The following is an 11084-nucleotide window of genomic DNA, read 5'->3' as shown; positions in this document are numbered from 1 at the left end:
TGGCAGAATGCCCTGCCAAGGATACTTGGCCCAGCTTGTGGCATTTTCCACACTTGTACCCAGGTGATAGCTCCAAAGTTGACAATCTTCCTTGCTGGCCTTGCTCAAAAGCTTTCACGGCATATTGTTGATTCCATCCTCTTGATGTCAGAGACAACAAACGTCCTCTCCTTCTTCTTCTTATTGAATGCATAGATGGTGGTTCACCCCAAACCATTAATTCATTCATCCATTCTTTCATTCATTTATTCATTCATTCAATTTCTAAACCGCTTAATCTTCACTAGGGTCGCGGCGGGTGCTGGAGCCTATCCTAGCTAATTCGGGCCCTTAGGCGGGAGACACCCTGAATTGGTGGCCAGCCAATCGCAGGGCACAAGGAGACAAACAACCATTCATAATTTAGGCAATTTAGAATGTCAAATCAGCCTACCATGCATATTTTTGGAATGTGGGAGGAAAGTGGAGTACCCGGAGGAAACCCACACATGCAAACTCCAAAAAGGTGGACGTGACCTGGATTTGAACACAGGATCCAAGAGATGCGCTAATCACTTGATCCATTGGAATGTGGGAGGAAAACCGAAGTACCCAGAGAAAACCCAACCCAAACCAATCTAAAGGTATTAACCTGACCAGGCCAAGTGACATGCTGGTCTATATCCTACATCTTTGTAGGCTAAATTTGATAACAAATTATTAAGGCTAGATCAACACAGCCTGAAAAACATATAGTTTAGCCATTCTGCCGGTTGTTGTATTCGTCTCTAATTTTCATGAGGAATTTGTCTTTTTTTTTCCAGAAAAAGGAAATACATATGTAATCAAAGTAGTCTTTGCTTCTGATTGGTAGGACACTGTATTTTGCTCCTTTTTGGATAAAATAAAAAAAAAATCTTCCACAGATATCTGACAATCATTTTTTTTTTTTATTTGAGACCATTTTTAATATCCTTCTCAACTCCTGGGAATTCATGCACTCGCTGTCAAAGCTGATCTTTCAGGCAGAATAATGTTCTCAAGCTCGCCTAGTTTTTACACTGATATATTCAACAGCACTCGTTTTTCTCAGCTAGGTGTTAATTTTACTGGAATCACTAAGCATTATGTCATGAATCAGAGGCTTTGTCTTCTATTGAACATTGACAATGTTGTCGTGAATTTTCTAATCAAGTCTACATCATATCTATTTGAATATAATTCATTCATTCATCTTCTGAACGGCCTTATTCTCACTAGGGTCACGGGGCGTGCTCGAGCTTATCCCAGCTGACTTTGGGCCAGGAACAGGGGACCATTCGATCGCAGGGCATGAAGAGACGGACAACCAGTCACTCTCGCACTCATACCAAGTGGCAATTTACAGTGTCCAATCAGCCTACCATGGAATTTTTTCGAATGTGGAAGGGAACCGGAGTACCCGGAGAAAAAACACAGACCCTGGGATAACATGCAAACTCCACACACGTGGACCAACCTGGATTTGAACTCAGGACCCGAGTGCTGTGAGGCCGACGTGCTCACCAGTTAAGCCGCCGTGCCACCCCTATTTGAGTATATTTTGGGAAATTGGGTAAGTCTCACTCGCCTGACTTTGGTACAGGCAAGTGCTAGGTACATATGGCCATTTGTCTCTTTGTGTGCCCGGGGCTAACTGGCGATCAGTCTGGAGTGTACTCTTCATTTTGCCTGAAGACAGCTGGGTTAGACTCCAGCAACCCCTGCAACCCCTTCGAGGATGGATGGTATGGAAGATGAATAAACAAATTTTGATAAGTTTGTCATTTGGGCAACATGGAATCTTTTCGTTTTTTTAGCATAGGACATATCATCATTCAGATGCTTCCAGATCACTGAGTATCCTAGAGACAGTTAATAACTTTGCACACTGAAAGGAAACAAGAGTGGATCTTTATTTGAATGAATAAAGCAAGATACATTGCATAGGCCATTTGGGTGGAGTTATAATTGAGAATATCAATGCATTAGTATTATTGTTATTTGAGGTTAGTATTTCATCAAACAAAATGTTATCACCTTGTTTTTTGTCCTCTTATTATGATGCCACTTGCTAATGCGTTTCATAGAATCAATCAGATTTCTGGCCAGAAATGAAACATCAGCTAACACAAGAGTTACAATAGGAACACAAAAAGCTGGGTGTGCTTGTACTGTATGTCTAAGTTTGGGGTTCACCCTCAGTTTATCTTCGTCTTACTTTGGTTGTACTAGGCTTTGCTTTTGTTGTCTGTGTCTTGCTCTGCCACCTCTCCTCCATTACCAAAGCGTTGATTAAGCTCAGATGTCAACACCGAGCAGCATGATCTCTGTACCAAAGAGGAAAAAACACAGGTTGCTGGATGCACAATGAGATATTGCCACATTTAAAGTGGCTGAGAGGCGCCACGTTGGTTGTCGACGAATGAGGTTGGTTGTTTAGACTGTGCAATTGAAAACAACAAAATAAATGAATAAATAATCAATCTTGACCGTGCAGACTTAATCAAACAATGATTATAGAAAGAAAGGCAACATTCAGATTCATTCATTCATATTCCGAACTGCTTGCTCTCACATAGGTTGTGGGGGTGCTGGAGCCTATGCCAGCTAAATATGGGGCACTAGGTGGGGGACCACACCCTGAATTGATTGCAGCCCACAAGGAGATGGAAACCATTCATGCTCACACTCAACCTAGGGGCAATTTACAGTGTTCAACCAGCCTACCAAGCATGTTTGGGGGAAGTGGGAGGAAACCAGAGTACCCGGAGAAAAGCCATGGAAGCCAAGGGAAGATATGCAAACTCCACACAGTGAGGAACGACCTGAGATCGAACGCTCGGCCCCAGAACTGAGGCCAATGCGATATCCACAGGGCTGCTGAGCCGCCCAATCATTCAGATTAGTATGTTGGAAATATAAACAAGTGTAAGGATGAGATTGCATTTTACATCAGACATTGTAGACTGACATTCATACCTTTTGTTCCTTGGCACGATTGCGAGTCTTGGATAAGAGTTCGAGCAAGGCAAGAAGAAGACCTCCAACCAAACCGAGGCCAAGAAGGAAAAAGAGGCCCCGCAGGTCATGGGGCTGAAGGGTTTCTGTGGTATGAGCTCCGTTGTCGCCTACGCAGCTGCTGGCCCACCACTTCTCCTGCAAATAAGTCAGCTTGCCAGATTCACTGAGTTGAAGAATAGCCATGGTGAGGGATTTTAACAGTGGGGAACCTGGAAAAGGAGATTTGAGTCTGTAAACAACTGTAACCTCAAGGCTTATTGGTAGCTGGATCTCACCTCGACTTGCAGCGATACTGTATGCTCTCATCCCAATGACTTCCTCTGAACGGATCAGTTTGCAGTGGCGAGCCACGGCCAAGTCTAAGGACACTGCTTCACCGATGAAAGCGAAGTTTCCTCCCTGAGCACGGAGAACACCTTCCTCCATGCTTGCCACATAGCTCTTTTTACGCTCCATGTGCTCGTAGATGCGCCTATGCAAGGCACTGGTTGAATTCTTGGACAGTAAAGAAGAAACTCCATCAGTGCCTTCAAGATATCATTATCACAAGGAAAGTGTGTTATCAATGCACACGGAACAAACACCTTAAAGAAAAGCCTAGTGGAGCCACCCTCCACTGTGCCATATTGGATGTCATCCTGGTTAACGAGGTCTTCAAAAGTTTGGACGGAGGTGTGTTTGTTGTTCGAGTGACGCACTGAGTTAAAGTTTGCCAAGTAGCAAGCAAACAGCAGAATGGCAAATAACCACCAGATGGCACTGACTAGTTTTCCAGACACTGCTTTAGGATGAGGACCAGCACCTGAAAATACACAGACATACTATACTGCTCATCTCATTTTCTGAACCGATTTATCCTCATTAGGATCGTGGGGGATGCTGAGGGCCTATCCCAGGTGACCCCGGGCCAGAGGCGGGGGACACCGCAAATAGGTGGCCAGCCGATCGCAAGGCACGAAGAGACGGACAGCCATTGACACTCACACCCATACCTAGGGGCAATTTAAAGTATCCAATCATCCTACTATACATGGTTTTGGTTTATGGGAGGAAACCCACGCAGGTCCAGGCAGAAAATGCAGGTGGACCGACCTGGATTTCAACCAAGGCCCCCAGAGCTGTGAGACTGAAGCACCGACTCTCAGATTGAGTAGTTTTAAATTGTCGGATTGTCATTGCCATTCACACAGTTTGTAATGAACTGATACCTTCATAATAAAAAATAAAATAACATGATTTGACATGACATGGCCCATTTTATCTGGCAGATGGTAAATCTGTCATGCATGAGTGTCTGAATTTGCCGACCATGCATATATTTAGAATGTCGGAGAAAACCGATGCAGAACATGCAAACTCCACACAGGGAGACCAACCCTGGATTGGAACCCAGGACCCCAGAGCTGTGAGGCCGACGCGATAACCACTCACGCACCGGGCCGCCCACACACAGACCTACTTTTTACTTTATATGTTAGATGATTTTTTTAGTGTACATTCTGCCTGGAGACAAAAAACTGCCATTTGTGTTGAAGCTGCAGAGAATCAAACTTCTTTTTGAAGTGATTGCAATGTTGGATTTTGCAGCAGAGTGGAGAAAGGAAGTGGTCAAGTTCAACTGGTTGCTAGGATACCTTGCAGCGTGAGCGCTCCTGCGATGTACCAGTAGCTGTGCAATAAAGTGAATTGGTGCTCCTCCGTGTTAGGTTCGGTCCATTCATTGGGGCTGATCCTGTTGAAATAGCAAAACAAAGGACAGGGCAAGATTCACGCCAGCCTAAAACATTTTAGTCGTTTTTAGATATGCTCAAGTTATAGATAACTATGTTTATAAGTGGACATTTATAACCAACCACCTATTCATCAATTCTGATTTGGATTGCATGTATATTAAAAACATTGGTGTGAAGTGAATGTATATAAAAATAAACACCCAGTGGATTTAGTGGTTAGTGTGTCGGCCACATAGTTCAGGGGTCCTGGGTTCGAATCCCGGTCAATCCACCTATGTGTAGTTTGCATGTTCTCCCTGGGCCTGTCTGGGTTTTCTCCCTGTACTCTGGTTTCCTCCCAAATTCCAAAAACATGCACGGTAGGCTGGTTGGACACACAAAATTGCCCCTAGGTATGAGTGTGAGCATGAAAGATTGTCTAGCGCCATCAGCATACTTTGTCCTTATTTTATTATACTTAATATTTTCTGTTTTTTAATATTCCATTGGCAGCATTCATTTATTCCATATCACTTATCCCAAGGGTGAAGGAAGGGGTTCTGCTAACTACGGGCATTCCTGCTAACTACGGGCATCAGGCAGGGGACACCCTGAATCAGTGGCCACCCAATCGCATGGCACAAGGAGACGGACAACCATTCACACCCACACCCATAGCTAGGGTCAGTTTAGGCTGCCTGCATGTTTTTGACCTGTGGAAGGAAATTGGATTACCTGGGTATAATCCATGCAAGCCTAGGAGGCACACGCAAACTCCCCACAAGTTTCGGACCTGGAATCGAACCCTCGATCCCAGAGCTGTAGGGCCGAGGTGCTAACCATCGGCCCAGCACCAAGTTGGCATTGAAAATAAGAATAATTTCTTGACAAGTTTACATCGATAAACAAAGGTTAAGTGCACCCCAACATTATCAGTGACTGTACACATGTATTTTTTGAATGGCTTGGGAAAATGTGTTTGTCAATGAAACAGAATCCATGAGTAAATGTTTCTAGCAAAAGTTTGAAAATACCTGCCCACAAGGAATATGCAAAGACCAGTCACTAGGAATGAAACCAGGATACCAATCCACATCTCAGTGGAGAAGGGAGCAAGGAGGCTAAAGGAGGTATCATCATCGGCCACGTCTTTGTGAAGAATGAAACTAAGTCCTGTTTGCATGAAGGGGGTCGTCATGTCAACATATTGCTCTCTGACGGCGGTGAGGGTCAGTGGTGCCACAGCCAAGTCAGCTTCCTAATGGGTAATTTTGTAAAAACGTGATGCAAATTGCCAAGTTTTTCTAACATCTCTGAAATAATAATAAAGTAAAATTCATAAGAATCCAAAAATGATTTCATTTTTTTCTCTATTAGGTGGGTGTATATATATTTTAATAGTGTTAAATAAACATGGAAATCATGCCTATAGATTGCATATTTTATAACATGTCATTCTTTGATTGTTTTAATCAAATTAAGTAAAGGGAATTTTGCATTTTTAAGGGACTAACAACACCATGTGCATTCCAGCAGAAAGAACCTTGTTTGATAAATTGCAAACAAATTCAGAATTAAAATTTTCCAATGTGTAATACTAGTGAACAAAAAATAATAACTAAATAAATAAATAAAACCAGAATATTTAGGAACCCACGTACTAAAATTTGGGCAAACATTTAGCAATGCGACTAGAGTGTAGTCTACCTTTTGCCCGACGACGGCTGAATTATGCTCCAGCAACCCCTGCAACCCTTTCGAGGATTGGCAGTATGGAAGATGAATGAATGAATTGTCCATTTATCAATGCTAATATTTTAGCCAATCAAACGGGAGTTTCAATTTAAACATTACCTTCTTCATTTATAGCAAGCAAAATCAACATTTGCACACTTAAATAGTTTGAGCAACAATTCATGCATTTATGCCATTGTCTGTTCTCTTAGAAAAACGTTGATCGTATTGGTAAAAAACAAATTGACGTTATCAAGAAAAACTAAATCCAACTTTGGATTCTGCACATGAAAATCTAATGTTCACAACTGTTATACCCAATGTTCCCTCTAAGCTGCACGCGTGTGCGCAATTGCGCACTACTCTCGTCTTCTCTGCGCAGCGGCAATCATATGGCGCGCAGTAAATAAAATCCAAAGTTGTTGTTTTTTTAACCCTTTCCCCATAATGGTGCCATTTACACGGCAGCCAGTGGTAGTAGCTCTGTCTACTCTTATGTTTTTTTGTGTTCTACAGCAAAAATCAGAGGGAACATTGACATGCACCTGCTTATGGCAAGTGTGATACTGGTGTGCCCATAGTGAGCAATGATGATGTCGCTCACACTGGTACTCAGTGCGCTCAGGGAGGTTTTCTATATGCCCAAACATATGAAAAATTAGAGGGAACATTGGTTATACCTTCAAAAAATGTGTTTCTTAGTGTATTAGATCAAAACTTGTCAAGTTTTAAAATCAGTGGCTGCTTTTTTTTAAATTTAGTTTTGCTTACCCCTCTGATGACTTCACCAATCATTCCATTCCAGTTCCCATTGGAATCCATAACTCCATAGCGGTTGTCCTTGACTAGATGGACTTTGTAGGTGAGGCCAAGCAATTGGCTGAGCTCAGACATCAGATCGATGCAATATCCTTCCAGCTCATCCCCTGAGCCTTTGGACATTGCGTATGGGTCTTCCTGAGAAACATAGTCATTTTATTGCAACTCATTTGGCCGCCATTGACATTACTAGACGTCTATTGCATTTTGACTCAAAATGGATTGAGCAATTAATCCTGTTAATGTGTTTTTAAATATATCTTCATTCTTTCCACTCTTTAAACTATCACAGTGCATACTCGGTGAATAATATACATTGAGGATTAGGTCATCTCCTCTTGTTTTACCAGCAAGTTAACACTATGATGAGAAATAGTGATAAAATGAATAAGTAATAATATGGAAGAAAATCAATTTACCGTAAATTACTGGCAGATCTGGTTGGAGGATTATTTCTGTAATATACAACTAAAAACGGTATTGTGCAGGGGTGGCTAATCTGGTCCTTAAGAGCTGCTATCCGGTCTGTTTTCCATATCTCCCTCCACTAACACACTAGAATCAAATAATTGGGATCTGTATCAAGCTTCTGGACAGCTTGCCGATCATTTGATTCAGGTGTGGTCGAGGAAGGAGATATGGAAAACAGGCTGGATAGCGGCTCTCAAGGACCGATGTTGGCACCATAGTGCTTTGGTAAGTGTAAATTGAGATTATTTTTTCAAATGAAAATCGTAGTGCAAAAAATCTAACTGGATTTTTTTTCACAGTGTAATCCATTTGTAACCAGTTCAGATTTTTTTTAATGTCACTGGACTCTTGTTCTCATCCTCCGCCACTCCAATCAGTTAAACCCACACATTCATCTTGGCACTTGGGCACCCTGACTACTGAGCTAATGCATACTGGATAGAGCAACTCCTGTCCGTGTAGTGCAAGGGTCACCAACTCTGGTCCTTGAGGATACCTGCTCAGTCTGTTTTCTATGTCTCACTCTTATAACACGTTTTCAGGTGTGTTGGAGGAGAGACACATGTAATTGAGATTGGACAAGTACTGCAGTTGATGAAAATATTACTCCCAGAGAACTTCAAAGAGCTTCCATGCAGCTGACACTAGACTGGGTTGATGGCTCAGTAGTCAATGAACATTAGACAGTAGACAATGAAGATTCAAAGCTTGTTCTCCCTTTTTTAAATGGTACAATTCTACTGCCAGTAATTTACAGTAAGTATAACTTACGTAGGAAAAAAAAACAAGTACCTTTATTGTAGTGATTGATAATTCCTTGGTGCCTAGAATGTGGATGGGGAAAAACAACATCTCTCTTAAGAACAAATCACAGTTTACCAAGCACACTTAAATGTACTTTGATTTGAAAGCATGATGGCTTCTATTGATGCTTTGTGTCCTTTTGGCTTTTCTTTCGCTCTAGCGGTAAATAAGAATCGCAGCCACTGAAGGACAAAGGCAGCCTTTTATACAATAACACACAACATTGTTGTATGTGAGAATCAAATGTGAGGGAACCCTTTAGACAGATCCCTTTCCAAGCCTTCTTCTAAGCATGTAAACAAGAGCAGGGCAAGGAATCTGCACTACGTTAGACATTGCACCATGTCTTCTATCTGAATAGTGGCCAGTCATGGTCTCAGCGTGTCTTACATCAGAGAAGGCAGTGGGGATCAGGAGGTGCAAAGGGTGCCATGTCGCTTATAATTTCACACGGCAACAAAAGTCAGCCCAGAAGGGTCATATGGAGCTCACGGCACCCGGTGAACCTCCTCCAGAGAGGCTGGCAAGACCTATTATCAGCGGAGATGCCTGTCAGTTCATTGCCTGCATGACTACAGGCGTTTGGGTAATTGATTCATCACAGTGCTTTTTAGAACACAGCACGACACAAGCCCCTCCACTGGTGAGAAATAGGGTGATGCCCAGTGGACTGTGCATTGACAGGACCCATACAGTGCGGCTGGGTCAGTGGGAGGAAAACACATTCAAGAAAATTGGTTGGGAGCAAGACCTTTTTTCAAAAGGTCAGCCATAGCTCAGCGTCTGGGATAGTGCTGTTTATAACTGTTTGGCTGGAGAAAAATGCACTGTGAATGTGAACATGTTGGCTGCCATGGACAGTGATAGACATCCATTAGAACTTTGGGAGGCTGACAAGTAGGGTGTACACCTAGGATCAAGGTTTTAAATGAGAACTTCAAACTAAGGTTGGGGTGACAAATGAGGGTTTCAAACTAGGGTTGCAGTAACAAATGAGGGTTTTAAACTAGAGTTAAGTTCTAATCAGGCTTCAAATTACAGTTGACGTTTCAAACTAGGGTTTCAGCCGAGGATGAGTTTCAGATGTGTATTTTAAATCACTGTCACTGTTCCTAATTAGGCTTTCACACAGAATGAGTTTCAAATGGGAGTTTAAAACTAGAGTCATGATTAGAAAACTAGGACTTCAAATTAAAGTTTAAAAGCGGGGTTATATTTCGACATAAAAATAGATAACCCTAGATTTTTGAGGTTGCACCTGATGGTGTAGTGGTTAAATCCTCTGACTTCGATGAGGGCAGCGTGGTGGTGTTGTGATTGTGAGTGCAAATAGCTTTTGTTCTCTGTGTGTTCCCTACAACTTTAGGGTGTGTTCCGCCTTTCGCTCAAAGTCAGCTGAGATAGGCCCCAGCACCGTACAAGCCTGACCAGGATAAACTGTGTTTAAAATGAATGAATGCTTAAGGTCGGTTGCTTTATATTTTTTTTAACACTTGCAGTGCATGTTGGACATCTGTGCACATTGGCTCATCGGACAACCTATAATACTTCGCTCCATAATTAATTATTTGTAGCATCTTACTTCAGGCAAAAGGCAGACTGACCTACACAGGGTGTGTGTCAATGGCAGGGCACACATAGTCCTTACATTCATGAAACTAAAGAAAAAATCTTACAATTGCGAGGTTTCTAACTAAATTCTCTCATAAGAAAGGAAAATGTGTCACACATTGTCATCCTACATGTTACAAAAGAGAAACAAAGACTGATGGGCATTGTACTGGTTCATGAAAATGTTTTTTCTTTTTCCATTCAACTTGCCCAGGTAGAAAAAAAAAGGTTTTGATATTTTGCTACGATTGAAGGGTTTCAATTTAAGTTTTTTTTCACAGTAGTGATTTTTAGACTCATTCTGAAATTTAACACAAAACAAAATATCCTTATTTTTTTAGACTAGGTTATGTTAGCCAGTTTCTGCTGAGTAGTTTCACAGTAGTGAAATCTCTATTGTACCTGTAATGAATCTATACCATGTCTGATATTGTCAGAGAGCATTATTATATATTATATATCTATTTCAACGATAGCTATTGCCCTGATACAATTTATATTGTATCTTTCCATCTATACATCCATCATTGTAATGATACTTAATGTATAGGCAGGTCAGTGAATACTCCTTGCATAAAAAAAAAGTTTTTCCAAAGCAAGGAATGAATGAAGACAAACAAAATCTAAAGCTTGAACATGTTTTAGTCTCAATTACTAGTTTGCTACATCGAATAAAAACAAAAATCACAGTCACCAATAATACTCATTTGCTTGTTTTATGCCTGTTTATATGTTCATGTAAACACTGTTATTGAGAAATGATCTTACCTGCAGCAAAAGCCCATCTACATAGGAGTCCTACACTGAAGAAAAAAGCTACGCAGGCTTTCATAGTGTCAGAACTGAAAAAATGACACACATTTAATGTGAATGTTGACATAGCTGTCTAAAAACATAGCTTTTTTTTCCAAT

The 11084-nt window shown here is 41.5% G+C and overlaps 1 protein-coding gene across 1 annotated transcript; it reads right to left on the bottom strand.

Annotated features, from left to right (window-relative positions):
- Positions 1-1889: 1889 nt before the first annotated feature.
- On the bottom strand, positions 1890-11010 carry LOC144207162 (putative glutamate receptor). The gene is made up of 9 exons (XM_077732449.1): positions 10941-11010; positions 8550-8581; positions 7239-7424; positions 5768-5991; positions 4656-4753; positions 3606-3823; positions 3297-3516; positions 2980-3230; positions 1890-2327 (listed from the first exon to the last, which is right to left on the bottom strand). The coding sequence occupies exons 1-9, from the start codon at positions 11002-11004 to the stop codon at positions 2229-2231; spliced, it is 1392 nt and encodes a 463-aa protein (XP_077588575.1). The 5' UTR covers positions 11005-11010; the 3' UTR covers positions 1890-2228.
- Between the last annotated feature and the right edge of the window lie 74 nt (positions 11011-11084).

The sequence above is a fragment of the Stigmatopora nigra genome, chromosome 1 (genome assembly GCF_051989575.1).
Source record: "Stigmatopora nigra isolate UIUO_SnigA chromosome 1, RoL_Snig_1.1, whole genome shotgun sequence".
NCBI lineage: Eukaryota > Metazoa > Chordata > Actinopteri > Syngnathiformes > Syngnathidae > Stigmatopora > Stigmatopora nigra.
Note: the sequence above shows the minus strand (reverse complement) of the source record. Positions and strands in the feature narration are given on the sequence as shown.